The sequence below is a fragment of the Electrona antarctica genome, assembly GCF_951216825.1.
Source record: "Electrona antarctica genome assembly, chromosome: 14".
Classification (NCBI taxonomy): Eukaryota; Metazoa; Chordata; class Actinopteri; order Myctophiformes; family Myctophidae; genus Electrona; species Electrona antarctica.
Window position 1 is genome coordinate 23,632,691 of NC_136795.1, and position 25,136 is coordinate 23,657,826.

Consider the following 25,136-nt stretch of genomic DNA (forward strand, 5'->3'; position numbering starts at 1 on the left):
GAATCCTCGTAAATGCCCGTACGCTCACGCTCCGCTAAACCCCGTTGTGAATGAGGTCCCATATCTCAGCTAACTGAATCCAGTTGTTTTGAATAATAATGTTAAGAGTCACCAATCAGCCAAAAAGGCTATAAAATAAAGCAGCAATCTCTCTAGACCTTTTAAATGAAATGTTTTCAACCCAACAGCCAACAAACCAAAAACAATAAAGTCATATGTAATATGTGCTATTTTTTACAAAGTAAATAGGTATAATATTACTGTTTTGGCAGAGTAATACTTTACTTTACTCGTTACTGGGAAAAGTAATAATATTACAGTAATATATTACTAGTAATTTGCCCAACACTGAACATGATGATGTGAAACACACAATGTCATTTACAACTAAACATTGCTCTCGTCGAGTGTTTTTGAAAACATTTGAAGCGAGAAATAGACAGTACAGTTATTGCAGTAACCGAAACTAACTCACTTCCTTGTTTTCTATAAACAAGTAAACACAGTGATTCTCTGGCAAATAGATGGACATTGTATTTTAACACATTACACAATACACACATTTATCGATAGACCAAGTGTAGCTATATGGAATGGAAAAGTAATCAACCCCATCTTTTCTTTTTTTTTCTTAAAATTGCTAAATACAATGCACAAGTACGTGTGCATTGATTAAACTTGTATTGATTAAATTGATTATTTCCATTGCAAAACGATTTGATACCGATTATTTCCATTGCAAAACGATAACGATACGATACGATATTTGCTGTTTACATCGCACTGGTCACATATCTGACCGATATGCGCATATTTGGAGATCACTTTATATGTCAGTGCTTGTGCTTTTTATGCCCATATTGAGAACCCTGCTGCATGTCCATGTGTGACCGGTGTCAAACGGGTTTCTTTTTTTTATTTTATTTTTGCATTAATACCCTGTATTATATATCCGTTCAGTGAATAAATACTTACCGCTGTCGCTTGGATGTATGATCCGGGATGTGTGCAGTTTCCGCTGGACTTTGGGTGACGACGTCACCGTCATCAACTGACGCCTTTCAGGTGTGTGACTGTGAGAGGCGGAGCTTTCCTCTTTGTGACAGGTGACAGAGAGAGAGTACCACCAAAGATGGTTTATGTATGAAGATGGGCCAACTTCATTGGAGCCACTAGAGGCGAAATGGTACACAAAGCCTACAAATGGTCTCCTAAATATAGTAGGCGTGGTTGGCTTCTCCCCGACCTCCACCCTCCCCCCCTGACAACAACACTGTTTCCACACTCAGTCTAGTAGGTGGCGGTAATGCACCATTTAGGTTTGCCGACCGCCATGAAACCCAATAGAAGAAGAAGACAACACTGTAATTTAACACAAGTCATTTAACAAAGTACATTGAAAACAACTGACAAGGTGTACTTTTGAAATAGTCGTTTTAGTTTCTCGAAGTCCTCCAACCATATAAATTCATGATTTGGATCTATCTCATTAAAAAGTATCTCCCTAATAGAGCTGTAGAATGGACAATAACAATTTCCTTTAGATCACACAGACTACATAATCTATCCTCCTCAACCGTGCCTACATATCTGCCTGTTTCAATATGCAGACCAAGTATGCCAGCTCTAATTTGGGCACATAAGGATAATTTCTAATCGTTTTAAATATGTCCATTCATTTCACATTATAATATTCACATATTATCATCTTAAATATGGGGTCAGAGCCCCCTATGTGTTGTCCGTGAAATTGCAGATGGACAGAGAGAGGCTTCCGGACTCATCTCAAATCTCGCGAGAGTTTGTTGCTGGGATAAAGAAATGTCATTAACAAAGTAGATTTTCTCCACCTCACGCAGATTCAGGAAATAAGCAAAGTTAGCCTCTCTTGCTAATTCTCCTCTTGGGTACCACACCACTGTTCGAGCCAGGAAGAACTGTTGACTAAGAGAGAACGAGAGAACCTGTATCCTGTGACGAGAAGCTGTTGCTTCGACGGGCCAGGAGTCGGAGATGCAGAGGGTGTCCTCAGAGCGCTGATACCTTCCAACCTCGACGGGCAGTTAATAAATATAGTTTTTATGGCATTTTAGTGGCCGCTGTACAAGGGAAATAAAACTTTGTTATACCTTTTGATCCATGGTTCAGCGTCAGTCTCTCTCCTGAATTTAAAAGGTTATTGCTAATGGAAGAGCTGTCATGAGTATACCATAAAGCGGAAGTGGAGCCTCCTCGCCACTTCCGTTTCGTCTTTACAGTCGCGCACATTTATCCTAATATAAATAGAAAACATCTAAGCATATAGGTTGTTGCTTAGCAGAAAAGGAAATAAAAAAATAAGCTCTAAAGATATTTTAAAATATATTTTCGTGAACGGAAATGGCAGCTTCCGTTACTCAGCTCATGGGGGCTATAGGTCCAGAGTCAGACTCTATAGCATTCGGAGATTGTGGAATAGTTGTCTGGCTACGCAAGACTAATAACTTAGGAAATGAACATCCGTTTCCGTATCCGCTCTATACCGGATTTTCAACCTGCAAAGTGAACTGGTAGTCTGGTATTCCCTGCACATCGACGCAATTTATGCGAGCCAAAGGGAGAGAAACACTTCTCGTCTCTCCAGTCTGTGCGTATGTGGATTAATAACAAATTAACAATGGATCGCATCGCTGACTGACATAACCACACCGTTACAATTCAGAAGCACATCATTAAGAAAACTCAACTAATAACACGTGTGTTAATCTGCCTGATTCTGACGTTAGTATATAATGTTTTGATTGTTTTCCTCTTGGACATGCGTTTGTGGGCACAGTGGCAGGTTATTTTAATATAGTATTTTGATAGCTCCAGTGCTCCCACTTTCACCCCTGCTTATAAGGTGGTAATAACACAAACATTTTGTTAACAAGGTAATTGATTAAGTACTGTGTAACTGATTCGGCCCTGTCACACATGCATGCCCACTTTTTGTGCCCATATATGGAGCCGACTGATTTGTTTGCACCTAATGCCATGAAGACACATTGAGGTTGGCACATTCCATATTTGGGCGTAGCTGCATTGGGAACTCCTGTTGCCTTTTATGGTTATTGCTGAGTGATGGGGAGATGAGCTTGATGACACTACCAGCCGGCCAGTCCTCCCATTGGCCAATTCTAATATAGGATAACTGTCTGACAACACTTACATCATTAGGCAAAAAAATATGTAACAGTGACGTTATATTAGCTTTGAGAACTGTATTGTGAGGAAACAAGTTTCAAGCAGACTCAATAATTCAGTCCTCTATCCATGTGCCATGTCTCTGGATTTACTACGACCCATCTCCAACGTGATTCACAGCGCAAATGAAAAGAGTCTGATGAGTGATGTGAATGCATCACCGCTCAAGCATTTTGCCGCAGCCAAGAAGCAGATCAATTTAATCTTCCAGGAGCTGGCTGCCTTCACAAAGGAGAGCTCTTCCTTTTTAGACACACTTATGAACGATGAGTTAGACCCAGTTGCGACAGAAGCGCAGGTTCGGGAGGCACGTGGCTACCTGTTCAAGGTGACTGGGATCGGAGAGGTTCTGGCCCGCGGACACATGAAGGTGGCCTTCTTTGGAAGGACAAGTAATGGGAAGAGTTCTGTGATCAACGCCATGCTACGTGACAAGGTGCTGCCGACAGGCATTGGCCACACCACCAACTGTTTCCTGCAGGTGGAGGGTACAGATGGAAACAAGGCCTTCCTGCTCACTGAGGGCTCAGAAGAGAGGAAGAACATCAAGACGGTGAACCATTTGGCCCACGCTCTCCACCAGGATGAGGACCTGGATGCGGGCAGCCTGGTGTGTGTCATGTGGCCCAAAGACAAGTGTGCCCTGCTTAGGGACCACCTGGTCCTTGTGGATAGCCCCGGCATTGATGTCGACACTGAGCTGGACACTTGGATTGACAAGTTCTGCCTGGATGCAGACGTGTTTGTTCTGGTGGCCAACTCTGAGTCGACACTAATGCAGGTGGAGAAGTCGTTTTTTCACAAAGTCAACAAGCGTCTCTCCAGCCCCAACATCTTCATCCTGAACAATCGCTGGGACGCCTCAGCCTCTGAGCCTGAATACATGGAGGATGTCCGCAGACAGCACATGGATCGCTGCAGCAGCTTCTTGGTGGATGAGCTGGGTGTGGTGGACAGAGCTCAGGCCAGTGACCGTATCTTCTTTGTCTCCGCCAAGGAGGTCCTACAGGCCAGGGTGCAGAAAGCCCAGGGAATGCCAGAAGAAGCCAGTGCCTTTTCAAAAGGATTCCAGGCCAGAATGTTTGAGTTTGAGAACTTCGAGAGGCGCTTTGAGGAGTGCATATCGCAATCTGCGGTGAAGACCAAATTTGAGCAGCACACGATGAGGGCCAAGCAGATCTCAGAAGCCCTGCGCCACATGATGGACGATGTACACAATGCTTCTCAGAAGCAAAGGGTCCACTGCCTAGAGACCTGCGAGGACTGTCGGGATCGCTTAAAGTTTATAGAAAAACAGCTTGACCTGCTGACCATGAACTATAAGATCAAGATCAAGAACATCACTGAAAAGGTGGAGGGTCAGGTGTCCAACAGCATGGCTGAGGAGATAAAGAGGCTATACATGCTTGTAGACGACTTCCATATGGAATTCCACCCCTCGCAGGTGGTGCTCAAGTTCTACAAGAATGAGCTTCACAGGCACATTGAGGAAGGCCTGGGCAGGAACATGTCAGGGAGGTGCTCCACAACCATCAGTGATGAACTGCAGACCACACAGACGGAGTTGATGGAGAGTTTGAAGCCTCTGCTTCCAGCTCAGGTCAGAGAGCAGATGGACACGCTGGTTCCTCGGAAATGCTTCAGCCTGAATTACGACCTGGCCTGTAACAAGCTGTGCAGCGACTTCCAGGAAGACATTGGCTTCCGTTTCACCCTGGGATGGACCATGCTGGTCAACCGCTTCCTGGGACCCAGGGACGCCCGGCGGGCGCTCATGGGCTGCAATGACCAGGTTCTTCAACCCATGGCCCTAACACGGGTGAGCGCCAGCTCCCCTCAGAGCTCGCTAACCATGGTAACTGGCATTGCTTCGCTCAATTCCCATACCTCTATGGGCATCATTGCCGCTGGAGGCATTGTCTGGAAGGCGATGGGCTGGCGACTAATCGCCCTGTCAGTGGGTATGTATGGCCTGGTGTACATCTATGAGAGGCTAATGTGGACCACGAAAGCCAAGGAGAGGGCTTTCAAGAGGCAGTTTGTGGAGTACGCCAGCGAGAAGCTGCAGCTCGTGGTCAGCTACACCGTCTCCAACTGCAGCCACCAGGTCCAACAGGAGCTTTCGGGCACCTTGGCCCAGCTGTGTCAACAGGTCGACGTGACTCTGCAGAACCTGAAAGACGAGATCAAAGGTGCCGACCGGAAGGTTGAGCTGCTGGACGCGCTGCAGTTAAAAGCCACGCTGCTGAGTAACAAGGCGAGTTGGCTGGAGTGTAAACTCAACTTGTTCACACAGACGTATCTCCAGCAGGGCCGCTAAAAACACTGCTTCACAACGTCAGGTACAAGGCGGTCCAAGCGGGCCCTTGTGGATCTGTAACTCTGAGGATTTTACAGTGTGGTAAAGAAAGAAAAACAGGTGCGCTTTCCTCTGGAAACTGCAGTTGGTTAAGGCAGTGCTCAGATTTAAATATAACATAACTCATAAACCAACAAAGTGGAAAGAGCGGCACTCCAAAATAAAAGATGCAAGACTGGCTCAGAAGCAATGTCTCATTTTATTGAAATGCTGACGCGTTTCTGAAGAATGTTGCCGAAACGCGCCAGCGTTCTCAATAAAATATTTAGTGCCACTTTTTTAATATATAGTGGCACTTTTTCCACTTTGTTGGTTTATGAGTTCGATTTTACAGTGTGGATTGGGGTCCCGGTATTGACGATATTCAGACCGCTTCCATCTTGCCAGCAAGGTGCCAGCAAGGTGCTAACTAGGTGCAACTTCCCATAGACAGCCCATTCATCCAAACAGAAAAGTCCTAACTAATTGTATTAAACTATGCCAAACTCACCAACATTGCAGCTGTGCAGAAAGCTTGAATTATCCTCTTCGATCTGTACATTTTTTGTTTCATAAAAATCTACCAAAGACATGTTATGAGCTACTTCCTGTGCAGGTTATTATTTCCAAAGTGTCAGAGTTTGGGAGTGCTCGTTGGATATCACTCAACAGCCCTGCGTACCACCTGTTTTGAATTTGCACATAATGCAGGAGGCAGCAGGAGGTTGCTTTACTAAAAACGAGTGCTTCCAAACTCCAATACTTAGAAAAAAACGAAGGAAGGAAGTAGCTCATAACAAGTCTACAGTGGATTTTTATGAAACAAACACTTTGCAGATAGAAAGAGGATAATTCAAGCTTTTTACACAGCTGCAATGTTGGTGAGTTTGACGTTGTTTAATACAATCAGATAGCTACTTTTCTGTTTGGATGAATGGGCTGTCTATGGGAAGTTGAACCTAGTTAGCACCTTGCTGGCAAGATGGCAGCGGTCTGAATATCGTCAGTAGTTGAGCTCAGTGATTCTCAACCGCTTTTATTTCAACGATCCCTCATTTGGATAAGCATGAGGCTGACCCGCATTTGCAATACCATCTGGGACATCAATCTACTCTGAGACTGTACAGAACAGATGGTAGGCCTACCGTTTAGTTCCATTTGTACACTGTCAGAGTTACAGGCCACTTTTAGACGGAAACGGTCTCCAGAGAAAACGGCAAAATCCTGTTGCGTTCTCATTTTTTATTCAGCTTTTACATGAGGACGCTGCACTGTAATGTGCATGCCAGGTCGCTAGGTGGCGGCGACAGACTGGCAGATAGACCAGTCACCCATGTACAAGAACCACCGTTCTGTTCGACTTCCTATCACAAGGCTTTTAAAAAAAATCATGGTTACAGCATTCACCATCGGCAGAGCCATCTAATAGAAGAGTTGCGATATTGAGGGGGCAGAAAACAGCACGGTCACGTGGTTCATGTACTCGCTCGAGCCCATAGACTCCAATGCATTCCGTAAACTTCTGGTTGTCCCCATTCAATACTTCCGGTTGCCCCCATTCAATAGAAGTCTATGTAGAAGAGCCGCCATTGGACTGGCCCCATGAAGTGAACTGAGTTTGCGTAACTCTGTCTTACTCTGACCATCGGTAGTCACTACATTTGTATAAGATGAGCAGGGCGAGAGAGCACAAGTTGCTTATTCTAGGAACTCCAAATATCACCTACGGCTCTGCATCAATGTAATAAACATATGCTTGTGAGCCCATGTGAGCCATGTTTTACAGTTTTGTAGAGTGTAACCGACTGTTAAAGCCACGTTCACCGTTTTGTCTGTTTACATGGAGACGGGAGGAAACAGCGTTTTCAAAGATTTCTACTCTGGAAGGTGTTTTCACTTTATGGGTTTTCATCCCCCGAAAACACAGTTCTCGTCTAAAAGTCCCCAGCAAATGATACTTTATTTTGCCGTTTTCTATGAACACTGTTTTCATGTAAAAGGGGCCACAGGGTGCAAAAGGGTGCATTCGGAACCAACGTTGAGAAAGACCACATACTGTAGAGTCGGCAGAAACGGTCTTGAGAAATAATCTGTCTGAAAATAAATGTGCAATATGCAATAATTTCATGCAACACTGCACCAACATTTGTGTGTATACATGTACCCACGTCTGTACTCCACGTAACTAAAGAACCGTTCCCCACCGATTTCGAATTCGACACACGCGTTCCACACCACCACAGGGAGTGCAGTATCGGCCTTGAGTCGGTCGGACTCACACTTGGTCACACCTGATCACCCCTAGATCTCAATATTTGGAGCTGGCCTGTTCTGACGTCGCAATGCCGCTCTGACATCTGCATAGACTCCATATTTGGGCATGCCTGCATGACAAAGAACTCCATATATGGGCATAAAAGGGACACAGACATAACTAGAAGTGCACTCTGTCGAGTGCCTACTTGCTTGTTGCACACAAGTAGGCCATAAATGGCCTACTAGTGCGCAAGCAGAGCGTGCAAGTGCTGTAGACCGCTATAAACTTTCAAATCTTAGTCTCACATATTGAATTATTAGATTTACCTATTTGCTACGTACCTTGCTTCTGAAGGGAAAAAAAGTAGTATTTTTAAGTATGGTAAAATCATCGTTACGTCACCGTCAACTATACCCTGGCATTGTTACATTATATTCATCACGTCATATGCTCATATGTCCATATATGTGTACATGTCTATATGTATGTATATGTAGTTTTCTGAGTGGTTGGTGGTATAATGTGATCGGCTGGGTGGTTTGATGCGTATGTACTTGACACTGAAACGTATCATCATTACGTCACCATCGTCAACCAATTATACCCTGGCATTGGTAAATAATCTTCATCACGATTCACGGAAAACATACCTGCACGGTCAGCTTCCGTATGTCCGTATGACATCATATCACGTGCATTCTAAGGGACATTGGTACATATCTTCATTACGTCATGGGACATATGCTTCGTAGCATGACAAAAACACACCTGCACGGTCAGCTTGGGGCCAGCATATGACGTCATAACATGTGCTGGCCCCAAACACGCGCATCGTAGCACCTGACTGAAAACATGACTTGCACGCTAATAACTGGGTGGGGCCTGCATTACCAACTTGCATCGTTCCAAGTAGACCAGTGCCCAACAGGCACCTCTCTATATGAATTAATTCTAGCCTACAAATTTCTGATTTCAGACACACTGACAGTATAGACTTTATTGACTAGCAATGGAAACACGGGGCAGATACAGAAGTAAAACGTATACTGATATAGCAATGCTAATAGTAATGACAGTAATGATACAGATTGCAAAGGGGGAAAAAAGGTCAGCTCTCTCTCTCTGTAATTAGCAGGCGACAGTGCAACACTATCTTTCTCTCTCTGTTTCTGGCACAACAGCGCCACTTTTGCCCCTACTGGTACTCTAAACATTGGGACATAGTCCCATATGGGTCTCATAGTCCCATATGGGACATTGCTGTTCCTTGGAGTGGTTGCACCACTCAAAAACTAAACAAAGACCTTGTCTGGCCCTATGATTGGACTATAAGTTTATATATTATTATTATTATTATTATTATTATTATTATTAAACTTATAGTCCAATCATAGGGCCAGACAAGGTCTTTGTTTAGTTTTTGAGTGGTGCAACCACTCCAAGGAACAGCAATGTCCCATATGGGACTATGGGACTTTATTATTATTTTTTATTTTTTGTATTAATAATAATAATTAGATGGGAAAGCTACCACCAGTAGTGCAGTGCATTTGACTGCTGTTTTCACATTTTGCCTCCTCATTCAAATTTAATGGAAATGCTGGATTCTAATAAGGTGCCAGGGAAAATATGGAGGTGTATGGTCCTTCCCGGTTCTTTCTCTTTTTTTATTGCTAGCACATGTTTATATTTGCAATAAAGCTGCACTTACAGCTAAACTACTTTTGACTTGACTACCAAAGATATCTGTAAAATTACAGCCGTGTGAAGTGAGGGGCGCTCTTATCGTCATACATCATCTCATTCCAGCCAATTAGAATTTGCGTCCTCACCTTCGTCTTCAATGTTTGTATTTACACAAACACTCAAAACTGGCCATTCATTGTCAATGGTATTTAATGTTTGTGTTGGGATAATTACGTACAACTAGCCATTCATTATCAATGGCATTTAATGTTTGTGTTGGGATAATTACGTACAACTGGCCATTCATTATCAATGGCATTTAATGTTTGTGTTGGGATAATTACGTACAACTGGCCATTCATTATCAATGGCATTTAATGTTTGTGTTGGGATAATTACATACAACTGGCCATTCATTATCAATGGCATTTAATGTTTGTGTTGGGATAATTACGTACAACTGGCCATTCATTATCAATGGCATTTAATGTTTGTGTTAGGACAAAGTTTGTGTCCTAACACAAACTCAAAGCTGGACATAGGAGGGGCTAGCGCCCCTCAAAATTGCAGGCAATCAAAGTTTAGCTTTTTGCAAATTCAAGCAGGTAATGCATTGCATGCAAAGTGCAAACACATCAGCCAGGGCAGGGCACGGTGGCACAGTCGGTAGTGCTGTCGCCTCACAGCTAAAAGGTCCTGGGTTCGATTCCCGCTCGGGATGCTGTGGGTGCTGGGGGTGTGTTCTCTCCTCCGCGTCATCAGTGCCCATACCTGAGGCGGGGTTGGCATTTCTGTGTGGAGTTTGCATGTTCTCCCCGTGTCCCCTAGGGTAGGTACCCTCACAAAAAAACATGCAGTAATCCTGGTCTCTATAAACTGCCTCCCAACTGGAACTGGTTGGAATAACGTGTTCCTTCCACGCGCTACGTCCAACCAGGGACCCTGGTCAGGTTCCTGTCAAGGAGCGACTTGGACACTCATGCATGAAGGAAGCATGAGTTCAAGTCTGTTGCTCCGTTGCTCTCCCCAGGTTGGCGGAGGGTGTGTAGAGCCAAGGATCACATTAGATAATTGACACAGGGGTGAAAAATGGGTTACAAAATCGTGGGATAAAATATTAGAAAAAAAAACACATCAGTCATGCATAGAAGGCAATTGATATGTTTACACACAAACGCATACATACAAAGGTTAAATGCACAAACCGATAGATAGATCCACTCAGTGGAGCTTGTATCTCTGCCAGAGAATCTATGACGTCATGAATGAGGAACACCATATATGGGCGTCACAATTACATAATCATCACACTGACGTCCCCAGAATTCTGTCCAATCACTGCCCAGGCACCATCTTGCGAGAGTTCTAGGGTATAAATGCCCGGGTGAGCACTGCTTAAAGGGAGAGCTCCTTTTGAAACGCAACAGCATTTAAGAGGTACTTGAAGTAAGAGAGGAAGTCCAGAGAGTGGATCAGTACCCTGAGGATGGAAAGACCGGAGGAGTTGCAAGTAGAAAAGAGAAGCAAGTACGAAAAGGAGGTTTTGTCAGACCACTTCCTCTACACCGAAGACTCTGATGAAGGAGACATGACCTCAGAGCTTGATGTGGATCCTGTGCTGGACGGAAGGCAATGGTGCGAAGACGAGAGTGGCGATATGGACGGAGGTGGCTGCGGACCGGGACACGAGGAGGAGGACTACCGCCATGAAGTGTTGACCACTGAGCAGCTTGTCCAGCACATGGTCGAGTGTATCCAGGAGGTCAACGAGGTCATCCAGAACCCTGTGACAATCACGCGCATTTTTCTCAGTCACTTCAACTGGGATAAAGAGAAGCTGATGGAAAGGTACTTTGATGGAAACCTGGACAAGCTGTTCTCCGAGTGTCATGTGGTCGATCCCAGTAAGAACTTGCAGACCCGTCCTCCGATCAACATAACATCAAATGCACAGGATGTCCCATGTCAGATCTGCTACCTGGACTACCCCAAAACTTACTTCACAGGCCTGGAGTGTGGACACAACTTCTGTATGGAGTGCTGGGGATATTACTTGACCGACAAAATCATGAAAGAAGGAAAGGGACAGACCATTTCTTGCCCTGCTCATCGTTGTGACATATTGGTCGATGACAACACGGTCATGCGTCTCATAACAGAGTCAAAGGTGAAGTTGAAGTACCAGCATTTAATCACAAATAGTTTTGTAGAGTGTAACCGACTGTTAAAGTGGTGTCCTGCCCCTGGCTGCCATCATGTCATCAAAGTCCAGTATCCAAATGACAAGTCTGTAAGGTGCAAGTGTGGCCGTGAGTTCTGCTTCAGCTGTGGGGAAGACTGTCACGAGCCTTTGAAGTGTGCTAAGCTGAAGAAATGGGTCAAGAAGTGTAATGATGACAGCGAAACTGCAAACTGGTTTGAAGCAAATACCAAGGACTGTCCAAAATGCCACGTCACTATAGAGAAGAACGGCGGCTGCAATCACATGATTTGTTGGAAGCACAGCTGCAAAGCTGAGTTCTGTTGGATCTGCCTGGGTCCACGGACACACTATGGTGCCCATGTCTGCAATACGTATGCTGAAGAAGAAGAGAAAAGACGAGCAGATCAATCCAGGTTAGCCTTGCAGAGGTACCTGTTCTATTTCAACCGCTACATGAACCACATGCAGGGCCTGCGCTTTGAGCACAAACTCTATGATCAGGTCAAACAGAAGATGGAGGAGGTGAGCCAGAACATGTCCTGGGTCGAGGTGAAGTTCCTGAAGACGGCCGTAGATTATCTGGGAAAGTGCCGCTCCACACTCATGTACACCTACGCCTTTGCCTTCTACCTCAGGAATAACAACCAGTCCATTATATTCGAGAACAACCAGGCGGATCTGGAAAACGCCACAGACGTGCTGTCTGGCTACCTGGAGCGGAAAATCTCTGAGGATTCCCTGCAGGACATCAGGCAGAAAGTACAGGATAAGTTCAGATACTGTGAGGGCAGGCGAAGAGCACTGCTACAGCATGTACACGAAGGCTATGAGAATGACCTCTGGGAGTACATAGAGGATTGAGGACATTCCCCCCATGCAACAGATTCTTTAGTAGCTGATGAACGAAAATACATCGCATGGATGCACCTGGGATGTATTCTCAGTGATGTATCCCGAGGTCATCAGGTTTTGGGTCTCACGAACATCATACCCCTCACTCGGGTGACCCAGCCGTGGTGATCAAGTCCCGACTTAACGTCCCAGTAGCTACCCTCGATCAGAACCACTAGGACACTCCGGAACTACTCTGCGGGGACTGGGAGGCACAATTCTGGCATGTGGAGGGACTAGGCTCTGTGGGTTGACTCCTGTCCGGGCCCCTCCTACGTCTCACCAGGTCCACTCCTGCTCTCACCAGGAGAACAGCCAGGACCTGTGCGTTGCACCAGACACTTAATTCAGGAGTGGTGGAATCTTGAGCCGCAATGGTTCTGCAGGCTCTACCTGGGCAATGGTGGTACTGCAGGCTCCACTTGCGGCTCGAATGGCCCGTCCTATATCCCTCACCGAAGGTTTTTTGGGCTTCCTCCTCATGGAGGATGCAGGCTGGGGCGCCAACCCATACTGCTCCCGGGGTGCCGTCTACATTCCGGCTGTCACTCGTCTCTCCGGTGGTCACCAGACAGTCATACCTGGTTGTCTATTCCTATGAGTCACTATAAATAGAATACCTCAGAACTCAGTAATTGTATAGGACAGCACAGACCTCTGTGACCTCTCACCCTTCAAACCTCTCTTCTGCATTTATTTTCTCTGTGATTTCTTTCATCAAATATTATGTAAATTGCCCCACCACAGTTATGTCTGTGTCCCTTTTATGTCCATATATGGAATTCTTTATCAGGCATGCCCAAATACGGAGTCTATGCAGATGTCAGAACAGGCCAGCTCCATATATGGAGATCTAGGGGTGATCAGGTGTGATCAATAGGCTGTCCAGAGCCTCTAGAGTGCCCATTGGGCACTGACCTACTTGGAACGATGCAAGTTGGAAATGCATGCCCCACCCAGTTATTATGTCAGTGTCCCTTTTATGCTCATATGGAGTTCTTTGTCAGGCATGCCCAAATATGGAATCTATGCAGATGTCAGAATGATGTCAGAACAGGACAGCTCCAGAGGCCTTTTGTGGCAGTTCTGGACAACCGTGGGTCCGACCGACTCGACACCGGGCACTCCTTGCGGGGTTGTGGAATGTGTGTGTCGGATTTTAAGTCAGTGGGCAAGGCAAGGAGGTTAATCACAGAATATTTTCAACATTGTGTGATTTAATTACTTTGGAGATTTGATAATCTCATAAAGACGTTGGTGACTTCGACAGAGCAGGACCTTAGTAAGGAGAGTGCTGTATAGCAGCCACGAGATTGAGGCTGCTATACAGCAAGCAGCATACCTTCCCATGTAAAGATGAAACAACAAAGTGCCTTAAAGGACTACTCTGTGAGTGCTGGTATTCTCCTTCTTCTAAAAGTGTTTCCTGGCCGTGCACCCGGTAAAATGTTCCAAGAGACTGAGATAGCTGGAGTTGTACGTGCTTCTTCCTTTCGATACTTTTGAGATCTCCAGTATTCAAGATGATGTGTTCAACCAGTGGTCTAAATGAAGGAAGAGTTGGTAACTAAATGGAACCTAAACTCTTGGTAACCAAATGGACCCTTACCTTTACCTGAGAGTGTAAAATGAAACCAAATGGACCCTTACAGGTCTATTTGGTTTAATTTATGCTCTCAAGAGCTCAACTATTGTTAAGCCATCTGCATTACTTAATTTGTAGACAGAGAATGTAGAATAATTGTTATTTTGATCAACGTTTTCCTGTTGTCTCTTCTATGGTACCACATCAATACAGCATGGAATTGTGGCCAAAATCCATTAGATCCATTCGTTTTGGATCTAAATTTTGAATCTCATAAAATCTCAGCAAACCGGTCACATCTGATCCCTGTGATGAGTTCCTGCATGATTCCTGGACTTCATAGATCTAATGAATCAGATAATCAGGTTGCGCAGTCAACATCACCAGCTCCCTCAACCTCAACACGGATGCATGCATGCACGCACGCACGCACGCACTCATATGCGCGCACACACACACACACACACACACACACACACACACACTCTCATCCAATCATCGCTATGGGGTACACACAGACACACAATGCTGGGAGGGATAGCCTCAAGATGTACATAACGGTTTGCAAGATTAGCTCCGGACAGCCACAGTTTAAACGGTTCTGTTGCCATGGTTTAAAATAATAATAATATTAAATTATAAAACATTAATTTCCAATTCATAACATTATTGTGACAGTTAAACCACATTCAACCTGGTGTGCCTTATCTTGGGCATGTTCCTGTCGTCAAAACGTTTAAAACCTTTTCAATAATAGCAGAAATCACTGATCTACAGGCAAAAATAAAAACATATAATAATGGCTAATAATAATAATAACTATAACTGCACTCTGTCGAGTGCCTACTTGCTTGTTGCACACAAGTATACTAGTACTACTAAGTACTGTAGACCGCTACAAACTTTCAAATCTCAGCCTCTCTGTGAAAGAACGTTTGCAATATTGAATTATTAGGTTTAGCTATTTGCTACGTACCTTGCTTTTGGAGGAAAAAAAGTAGTATTTTGAAGTATGGTAATGATTACTTATGCCTGTTATGGCAGTGGTGTCAGATTACATACATGTATACATAGGGGCATTAATTACCTTTAGTCCACCTGACACTGAAACCTGGAGCTGCAATGAAAAAATAACAATGTTGCCATGTCACTGTTGAGGTATCTGTCAACATTGCATCTGCTCCCCCCCCCCCCCCCCCCTCTGTGCATTCAATTCTTATTTTAAACTTGGTGTCAGTAAAAAGGAACATCACAGGTGCAGAATGGTGACTGGGCATGCCTGCATATGTTTGTTTTTAGTTTTTCCCAAAAATCATGTTTTAGCAAATTCAACATACAAACAGGGTGGAACAAGGCAGAAAGAGCCTGCTGGTTAGTCAGTCAGGGACCAATCAGATGGCTGTCTGAAAACCTGAAAAAAAGAAAGAAAAGTCACCAGACCTTTAATGTTTATTTTGATGCCAATTTTTTACTAAAGTACATTTTCAATTCCGACCTTTCACTTAGTAGTTCTTAATAGCTCTATATTGCAGTATTGATTGATTGATTGATTGCTTACCTTTTAAGTAAAACAATTGAGTAGTTTTTTCCATCAACCCGATCTCACAGAAATACGTAGATACTGTGTACGGAATTGCAATTCCATACATACAGTAAATGACTAGAAAACCCAAAACTGTACATATGACACTGAAATCCTTCCCATAGACAATAACGGAGGGGCGCCGTGTCTACCGAACTTGAGCCACGGGAGACCCAAGAGGCCCGTTGGGGTCGCGAGTTGCCGTGTCGAGCCTTATGAAGTTCGGTAGAGCCGACTCAGCCCTGTCCAAGTTGTAAGTTGTAACCCAAAATGGACAGAATAATGTCAAACCCGAACTCACCTAGCCTGAACGAGTCACGGTGAAATAGCACTTCCACTAGTGAAAGCCACGCCTCCGTCGCAGTCAAAACAGTAGTAGTGTCATATACATACTTTTGGGTTTTCCAGTTGTGTATGTACGGAATTGCAATTCCGTACATATACATGTATTTCTGTGAGATAAGGCCGGGTTACCATAGCAACCTTGACATCGTCAAAGTATTCTGTCCAGTCAGTGCTTAGCTGTGACGCAACTCGCCACAGCTCAGGGATATAAACATCAACAGCAGTGCAAAGTCTAAGTAGTTGCAGTTGCTCTCACAGATGAAGCGCTCAACAAATTTATGATCATCTTCGATAAGCCGCAGGCCTGGCTGTTATTTTAATTTCGTATCGAGCCCGCCCGGTTAAAGGCCTTTTACTTTTCAAACCTACTCTCAGTGCCCGGGCCTCGGTTCTTTATGAACTTTTCCTTTTTCAAAATCATGTCGGAACTTTTGATTTCACAACAGGCCCACATGACAAACATGCAGTTTTTGGGCGTTGGCGTTGCACTGGCATCGGTCGTGATCGGTTACTCTCACATGACGAAAAGAGACCAACGAGCCTTGGAGGAAATGCACCAGACTTTCATGAAGAAGAGCGAATGGGAGGAGACCAAAGACAAGCTGTTTGAGAGGTTCCTCTCGCAGGACGAGAAGATCAGAGACATGGAGGAGGAGAGGAAGACGTTGGAGCTCCAGATCCTGACGATGGGAAAGAGGTTGAAAGAGTTGGAGACGGAGGAGAAAGGCAGCCACCAGAGGAGGGAGGAGAGGGACAGACAGATGCGCTCCTCATCGGATGTGCGTGAACTCGCACCAAACACGGTCAACAGAAACCTCTCTCTGCCAAGTATTTTCATGTCGGAGGACTTCTCTAGCCCCTGGACGGTTTAGGCATTCTCCTTCACATTAGCAAATTTATAGTTTATGTGAAATACGTTTGTGATTTCAAGGACACCCACTTTGATATGTACAGTATTTGGCTACAGACCCCTATTTGTGTCAATTATGTCATATGGCAGCCAAGTTTATGGACTTTTTCCTTTGTTTAGAGCACTTTAATCAAACGTAAAGTGGCAGCCAAGTCTAAGCCAAGCCAAGTCTATGGTTGGTTTATAGAGTACAATTTTTGTTTAAAAGGAGTGAGGCGCCTCTCACTTCACCCAAGTGCGATTCTTTTCATCTCTGACCCCAATCTAGTATTTTGTACACTCGGTTTAGACCACTGGCTGTCACTGGGATATATAGTCTGAGCATGAATGAAGAGTCTGGGTTGAAGTTTGCCACTTTAACAGTTAACAGTAACAAGGGAAAGCTCAATTATCTGACTTCAACAGAGTAGGAGTGTGTCTGGATTAACCTGATGGCATTCTGTCCTACTGAGTCCGTGACACACAGACACACCTGTACATCTTTCAGTCTACATCCATGTGGCCCGTCTACCCTGGCTTCTGTTGCTGGTTGCTATAGACTCCTCAGTGTCTCTGTTCAATTTATAATTTACCCTTTACAATTTAGGCATTTAGCAGATACTCAGAGTGACTTAGAGTGCAGAATTGCAATATGTAGAGTAAGCATGACCTCTAGTCAACATAAATTGTCACAACATAAGGTGCAGAGAGAACAAGTTAGTGGCATCTTGTATAAGATACCAGGTAAACAATGAACCTACATCGGTCTAAACAACATTCTAAATCACATTCTTAAAATTTATGGCAGAGAACATCTGATCACAGAAACAAAACAAAATAGCAAGTAACTAATATATCAGCATAGTAAACTAAATTCAAGAAGAGAGAGTGAAGTGGAGTGTTGTCCATGGTGTTTTAGGGAAGGGACGATCAGCATTCTTGTGTTAGCTAATCTGAGTTAGCCATGGCACGGGGGTGCCCATACTTTTGGTTACCTTAGGCCAACATCAGTGTTTTGTACTGTGTAAAAGGGCAGCATCCAGAAGCCAATGAAGAGAGTGGAAAAGGGAGGAGACATGGAAATGTCGGGTGGTTGAAGACCAGGAGGAGGCAGAGAAGGAGGGAGTTACAGTTAGTAGTCAAGGTTTTAAGATGACTGATGCCTAGATAAGGAGCTGGACAGACTCCTCTTGGGTGTGAGGGAGGGTCTAACTCTTCAGATGTTGTCAAGTGTACAAGAACATTGAACTTGTAGATCGTCTATTCTCGTCAAAGCGGTTTGGTGTGCTCTGTGCTGTGCAGGTCCTTGGCCTGAAAAGAGCCCTGTTTTAAAGAAAAAATGCCATGACATATATATTTTTTCCATTCATTATTTTAATATTAATGTTATATTATCATTACTATACAATACATACAATATCAAAAGCCCACCCATCTTATTAATGATCATCAGTCAATCGATTGCGTTCTGGCTCGGATCAATGGAACTAACATAATATACACTATAAAGTGTCCCCAGTTATTGGTATCACAAATAACTGTTTTTTATTGTTATATTATTATTTTATGTTATATTATCATTAAGATCTTGAGGGCCCACTTGCCAACCATTGGTCCCTGGCCCACAGGTTGAGAATCACTGGTCTAAGAATGTCTGTCCGTGTGTCTGCATAATCTCGTAAAATGGACAGATACCAAAAACCTACTGTTTCTGCTTCTGAATGAAGACTCTGTTCACCCAACCATCCACTCCATGGACGGCAGTGACATCAAAGAAACTGAGGATTTCAAATATCTTGGATCATACGTAGTCAGTAGCAGAAAGGACTTCCTGACAAGGAAAGGACAGGCCTGGAGTGCTTGTAATAAGCTACAGCGTATGACAGTCAGACATCTCAAGAGCTACCAAGATCAACCTGTTCAAAGCCTGTGTGGAAAGTATCCTTCTTTATGGTGCCGAAACATGGACAATGAATAAGGAGTTTCGGGATCGTCTTGACGGAACATACAAAAGACTCCTCATGCGTGTCCAGAACCTCTCATGGAAGGACCATCCCACTAAAGCTCAGATTTATGGAGGCACCCCCCCCCCCCATCTCAGTTGTTGTGGCAGACAGAAGACTCCGCTTTGCTGGACACTGCCACAGAGCAAAAGACCAGGTCATTTCGGATATTCTTCTGTGGAGACTACCCTGCCCATCAAGAGGAACAAGACCTCTCACATTTCCAGATGTTCTGAGTAGGGACACAGGACTGACTGTGAATGAACTTGGTGTGGCAATGACCAACAGAGACCAGTGGAAGCAGCTTGTGTCGCAGATCTCGAGGGCACTCGAAGGATGATGATGGCCAAACACCAGAACACCAAATGGCGTGTGCACACATGTCAGTAATCCCTAAATAGTTTTATTTTTCTCTATTGCAAATATACAGTATATAGCCTATATAATATTTTTGGTGGATATTTGTTCACATTTTGTGCATGCAACGCTACAGTTGTGAGCTTGCGTTTCTTTTTGTTTTTATTTTGTCGGTGGCTGGCCTTTGGTGGTGTGGATCGCTCAATTAGGAGCTCTGAAACAAGCAAGCCTTTTTAGATCTTACTGGTTTCTCGCTTGTACTGTAACATATAGCCTAGTATATAAAATATATAATATAGAAAAACTAAAAGTGAGAAAGGAAAATAAATAATATATAACAATAAAAACAATTGTGCTTCATATAAAAAAACAGCAATAAAACATAAAAGTTAGTCCACCAGACAAATAGCGACAAATAGTGACAAATAGCACACATGACAGTAGGCCAGTAGGACAAAAAACTACCTCTGAACATGTTTTCCCACTGTTTCTTTTTCATACAGTTAATATGTTTATAATGTAATTCAATGGGCCGAGACTTTGCCCAAATCGAAAGTCATAGGTCTAGATGACTGATGTCATAGACAACCACATGAATTCTGAGATACACGGGCCTCAACATTATTAGACTGAGCCACAACATTTCCATAGTTGAAGAGCACATTTTAAGCTTATGGCTTTGAGTGTAAAAAACCTAGTGTTATTCTTGAATGAATGTCATTAATTCAAGCCCCACCCCCACCATAAAAAAGAGTTAGAGCTTCTGGCTGCTACCCCCATATTGTGAAATGGCTTTAAAAGCAATTATAGCGATACATAAGTTCACAATGTGTCACTATGCAACGCGTTGTGAGCTTGTAGATCGGCTATTTTCAAACCTTTGCTCGAACATGGAGCTGACCGACGTCATGGATGACCGATGACATAGAATGCCCACATAACGTCCGAGATTCACATGGAAGCCACATTGTTAATTAGATCCATTGTGACTATTTTTTTACATTTATATACTTTATACGGCTTGCAGTCCTCACACCGCCGTCATGACTGATCATAGTGTTGAGGGCCTTGTCAGAGTCCTGTTGTACCCTTCTGTCTGTGTCCATTTTGTGTCCATATATGGATATCTCTGTATCTGTTTGTGTACCTGTGTCCCTTCTACTGTATGTCCATAGATGGGATATGGAGATCCCTGGTTTGTTTATGTTCTGCAGTCATAGTGACGGGCCCTAGTAAAACTATACCTAACCCTAACCCTAACCTTAACCTCAGTAAACTTAACTTGCCCGGGGCGTGGTTATAAGCACAACCCGTGTAGGAATTAGTATGTCGCGTCTGAGACGGAGCCTATAGGAAAGAAAGACAATTGTCTGTTTGCCTGGACAGATATGCCCGAATATGGAAACAAGTTCCAAACTCTCCCAAGTTGGTATGTCAATGTCAAAGCTGTGAACTGTACTAGCGTCATAGACTGGCCTACAAGTACCTGAAGGCTGTGCTCTCCCACGCAATAACAACTGCCCGCTGCCAACACTACCCCACCTAGTGGATTCACCTCCTGATCCACCGATCTTCAGAATATGGAGCCCACATTGACGTCATCACGGTGATGTGATCAATATCTACATATTGATGACATTTCCACCGATAACCTCAGTGTGTGCTCCATATTTGGTGTTGGAAAGTGTTCAAAACAAGCAAGTGGATTTTCCGTCACTAAGGATGTCTCGTGGTTCTATAGACATCCCTTTAAGGGACACAGATGAGGTAATTGAGCTAGAGTTGGATCAGTTGCCAGAAGGAGACGAGCTTATCAATATTCTGAAGCAGGAACGTACACAGATGCATATATGGATCGATTTGGCACTGGAGTACTACAGGCAGGGGCAGACGGAAGACTTCGTGAAGCTGCTCGAGGCAGCCCGCATCGATGGCAACCTGGATTACAGAGATCATGAAAAAGACCAGATGACCTGCCTCGACACACTGGCAGCGTACTATGTGCAGCAGGCCCGGCAAGAGAAGAACCAAGACGCCAAGAAGAAGGTCATCACACAGGCCACACAGTTGTACACCGCGGCAGACAAGATCATCATGTATGATCAGGACCACTTGTTGGGAAGAGCCTGCTTGTGCCTTCTAGAAGCAGACAAAATGGACCAGGCTGATGCCCAGTTCCACTTTGTCCTGAACCAGTCCACCAACAACATTCCCGCTTTGCTTGGTAAGGCTTGCATCTCCTTCAATAAAAAAGACTATAGAGGAGCACTGGCTTACTACAGAAAGGCTCTGCAAGCAAACCCTGGTTGCCCCGCTGAAGTGAGACTTGGCATGGGACACTGTTTTGTCAAGCTCAATAAACTGGAGAAGGCCCTTGTGGCTTTTGGTCGAGCCCTGGAACTCAACTCCCAGTGTGTTGGGGCCCTCGTCGGCCTGGCAGTACTACAGCTCAACAGTAAGGAAGCAGATTCAATTAAGAATGGGGTGCAGCTCCTCTCACAAGCCTATACCATTGACCCCAGCAACCCAATGGTTCTCAACCATCTGGCAAACCATTTCTTCTTTAAAAAGGACTATAGTAAAGTGCAACACTTGGCGCTCCACGCTTTCCACAAGACGGAGGTGGAGGCCATACAAGCGGAGAGTTGCTACCAGTTGGCTCGCTCCTTTCATGTGCAAGAAGACTATGACCAAGCTTTCCAGTACTATTACCAGGCGACACGGTTTGCTTCCCACAACTTTGTGTTGCCGTTCTTCGGCCTGGGACAGATATATGTGCATCGACAAGACAATGAGAAGGCGGCACAGTGCTTTGAAAAGGTATTAAAGGTCTACAAGGACAACTATGAAACTATGAAAATCCTGGGGTCTCTCTATTCAGCATCCGAAGATCAAGACAAGCGGGACATTGGCTGTGGCTATCTGAAGAGGGTAACAGAGCAGTGCCCAGATGATGTGGAAGCCTGGATTGAGTTGGCTCAACTCCTTGAGCAGAACGACATCCAAGATGCTCTGTCCGCTTACAGCGAAGCTATTCGCACCCTTCAGAAGGTGCACGCTGATGTTCCTCCTGAGATACTCAACAACTTGGGGGCTCTCCACTTCAGAAAAGGCAACCTTGGAGATGCCAAGAAATACTTTCTTGCATCTCTGGATCAGGCCAAAGCTCAGAGAGAGCATGATGAGCAGTACTACAATGACATCTCTGTGACCACCTCCTATAATCTGTCTCGCCTCTATGAGGCTATGTTTGAATTCCATGAAGCTGAAGAACTTTACAAAAACATCCTGAGAGAACATCCCAGCTATATTGACTGCTACTTGCGTCTTGGAGCCATGGCTCGTGACAAAGGACATTTTGATGAAGCTTCTGACCAGTTCAAAGAAGCCCTGCAGATCAATCACGATCATGAAGTTGCTTGGTCCCTATTAGGGAATCTTCACATGGCCAAGCAGGAGTGGGGGCCAGGTCAAAAAAGGTTTGAACATATCTTGAAGCAGCCATCAACTCAGAATGACACCTACTCCATGCTGGCTCTTGGTAATCTGTGGCTACAGACCTTGCACAAGCCCACTAGAGATCGTGAGAAGGAAAAGAGGCACCAGGACCGAGCCCTGGCGATATATGAAAAGGTCCTGCAAAAAGATGGCAAGAACCTTTATGCTGCCAATGGGATAGGTGCTGTCTTGGCCCATAAGGGTTACTTCAGAGATGCACATGATGTGTTTGTCGAAGTGAGGGAGGCCACAGCCGACATCAGTGATGTATGGCTAAATCTGGCTCACATCTACATGGAACAGAAACAGTACATCATTGCTGTTCGATTGTATGAGAACTGCCTGAAGCAATTCTACAAGCATCAGAACTCGGAGCTGCTGCTGTACCTCGCAAGGGCATTTTTCAAATGTGGAAGACTGCAAGAGTGTAAACAGATGTTACTGAAGGCATGCCATGTGGCGCCCAATGACACGGTATTGATGTTCAATGTGGCCTTGGTGCTCCAGAAGTTGGCCACTCTGGTTCTGAAAGATGAGAAAAGCAACCTGAAGGCTGTGCTTAGTGCAGTCAAACATCTGAAGCTGGCCCACAGGTATTTCAGCTATCTCAGTAAGCCTGAAGACAAGGTGAAAGTTGACCTTGCACTTGCTGCCTCTGACGCCAGCAAGTGCTCTGACCTTCTGAGCCAGGCACAGTACATTGTAGCCCGTGCACAGAAGCAGGATCAGGAGGAAAAATATCTCAGAGCCAAACAGGAGAAGGAGCGGGACCTGTTACGCCAGCAGTTACTGAAAATACAGGAGGAAAAGCGAAACAAGGAGGCTGAGGAGCAGAAGAGGCTTCTGGAGCAGAGAGCCATGTATGTGGAGAAGACCAAGAACTTGCTCACAGAAAAACTAAATTACATTTTTGCAGACATGGAAGCCAAAGAAAAGAAGAAAGGAGGCAGAGGTCGTCGGAAGAAAGGAAGGGACGTCGATGATTTTATCGTTGATGACTCTGATGAAGACTTGCCCGTGAAAAAGATGAGAAAAGTTGGTAGCAGTAGTGAGCAGAAAGAAGGTCAGGAGTCACGCAAGAAGCGGAGGAAACCCATTAAGGGAGGAAACCATGGCGGTGAGGATGGAGGACCACTCCCCAAGAAACAACGAAAAATTAAAGAGCGCAATACTTTGGAAAAGTCCCGATCTGAACACGTGCCACGTTCCCTTAAAGGGAAGATCAAGTCTAAGGCCATCATCTCATCTTCTGACTCTTCTTCAGATGAGGATTGCCTGAAAATAGCTGAAGACAGAAACCAAACAAACACTGGTCTGGGCTCTGACGATGAAGGTGGCCACAAGAAGCACATTTCTTCCCACAGCGGTTCTGGCAGCGAGGACGGCAGCTGGCACTCGGATGAGAACTTCTCTGGGAGCAACCTTCCAGTGAAGAAGAGGCAGCAGTCTGAGTCTGAACAGTCGGACAATGAGGGCAAAAAGAGTCGGGAGGGAGGCTCGTCTGCAGCAGCATCAGACCATGGTTCTGAGCCTGGATCAGAAGACGAGGGCGCTGCTTAGAACAGTAATTATCAACCTTTTTTAATTGCAAGGACCCCCAGTTCAGGTAGTAAGCCACAGACTCTAATTTGATGTGTTATTTATCTCGGGGGCCCCAATATAAAATGTATTGGGTTTAGGGTTTATGGGCTTAGAAGCCCAGGGATTTCTAAGAATGGGGCATTCATGATCCAACCTATTATCCGATGATAATAGTGATTAGGATTTCAAATCTGACAAAAGCTATTTCTGTCATGGAAAGTATTAATGTGTTGTAATATCCTTATCTGATTTTAATTGTGGATTAAAAATAGAAATGCATTTGTTTACTATCTTAAAAATAGGAACTGAGGTGGCTCAGGCGATAGTAGAGCGGCATATCAGCCTCTTGCGAAACGTACGTTTCCTGATTCACTTTGACACTGACACGGTCATGGCACGGTCAGTGTCAAAGTGTCCTTGAGCAGGACAGTATAGTTCACCCAAACAAATGCTGCTTATGTTCTATCTTATTTTTCTGAGACAATAATTTAATGACCAGAGTCTCCGGTAGTCTCTACTGACCCGCCACCCAGTCATTGAATTATTGTCTCAGGAATGCGACAAAAACGAAAACATCTCCATGAATTCAAAATCACCCTAAAATGTGTTTCAACGTGATATATTCCTGTATATATTCCTGTAAGCCAAATCCACCCTGAATCAGATCTGTGCCACATCCAGATTGGAATCTGGTCT

General features: G+C 44.6%; 3 protein-coding genes across 3 annotated transcripts; all 3 read left to right on the forward strand.

Moving 5' to 3' along the window:
* Positions 1 to 3,301: 3,301 nt before the first annotated feature.
* LOC306936061 (mitofusin-2-like) lies at positions 3,302 to 5,545 on the forward strand (the record flags this gene model as incomplete). The annotated part of the gene is made up of 1 exon (XM_079519487.1): positions 3,302 to 5,545. The coding sequence occupies one exon, from the start codon at positions 3,302 to 3,304 to the stop codon at positions 5,543 to 5,545; it is 2,244 nt and encodes a 747-aa protein (XP_079375613.1).
* A 5,447-nt stretch (positions 5,546 to 10,992) lies between these two features.
* LOC306937092 (E3 ubiquitin-protein ligase arih1-like) lies at positions 10,993 to 12,570 on the forward strand (the record flags this gene model as incomplete). Its single annotated transcript, XM_079520762.1, has 1 exon — positions 10,993 to 12,570. The coding sequence occupies one exon, from the start codon at positions 10,993 to 10,995 to the stop codon at positions 12,568 to 12,570; it is 1,578 nt and encodes a 525-aa protein (XP_079376888.1).
* An 8,513-nt stretch (positions 12,571 to 21,083) lies between these two features.
* LOC306937094 (RNA polymerase-associated protein CTR9 homolog) lies at positions 21,084 to 24,419 on the forward strand (the record flags this gene model as incomplete). The annotated part of the gene is made up of 1 exon (XM_079520763.1): positions 21,084 to 24,419. The coding sequence occupies one exon, from the start codon at positions 21,084 to 21,086 to the stop codon at positions 24,417 to 24,419; it is 3,336 nt and encodes a 1,111-aa protein (XP_079376889.1).
* Positions 24,420 to 25,136: the final 717 nt, after the last annotated feature.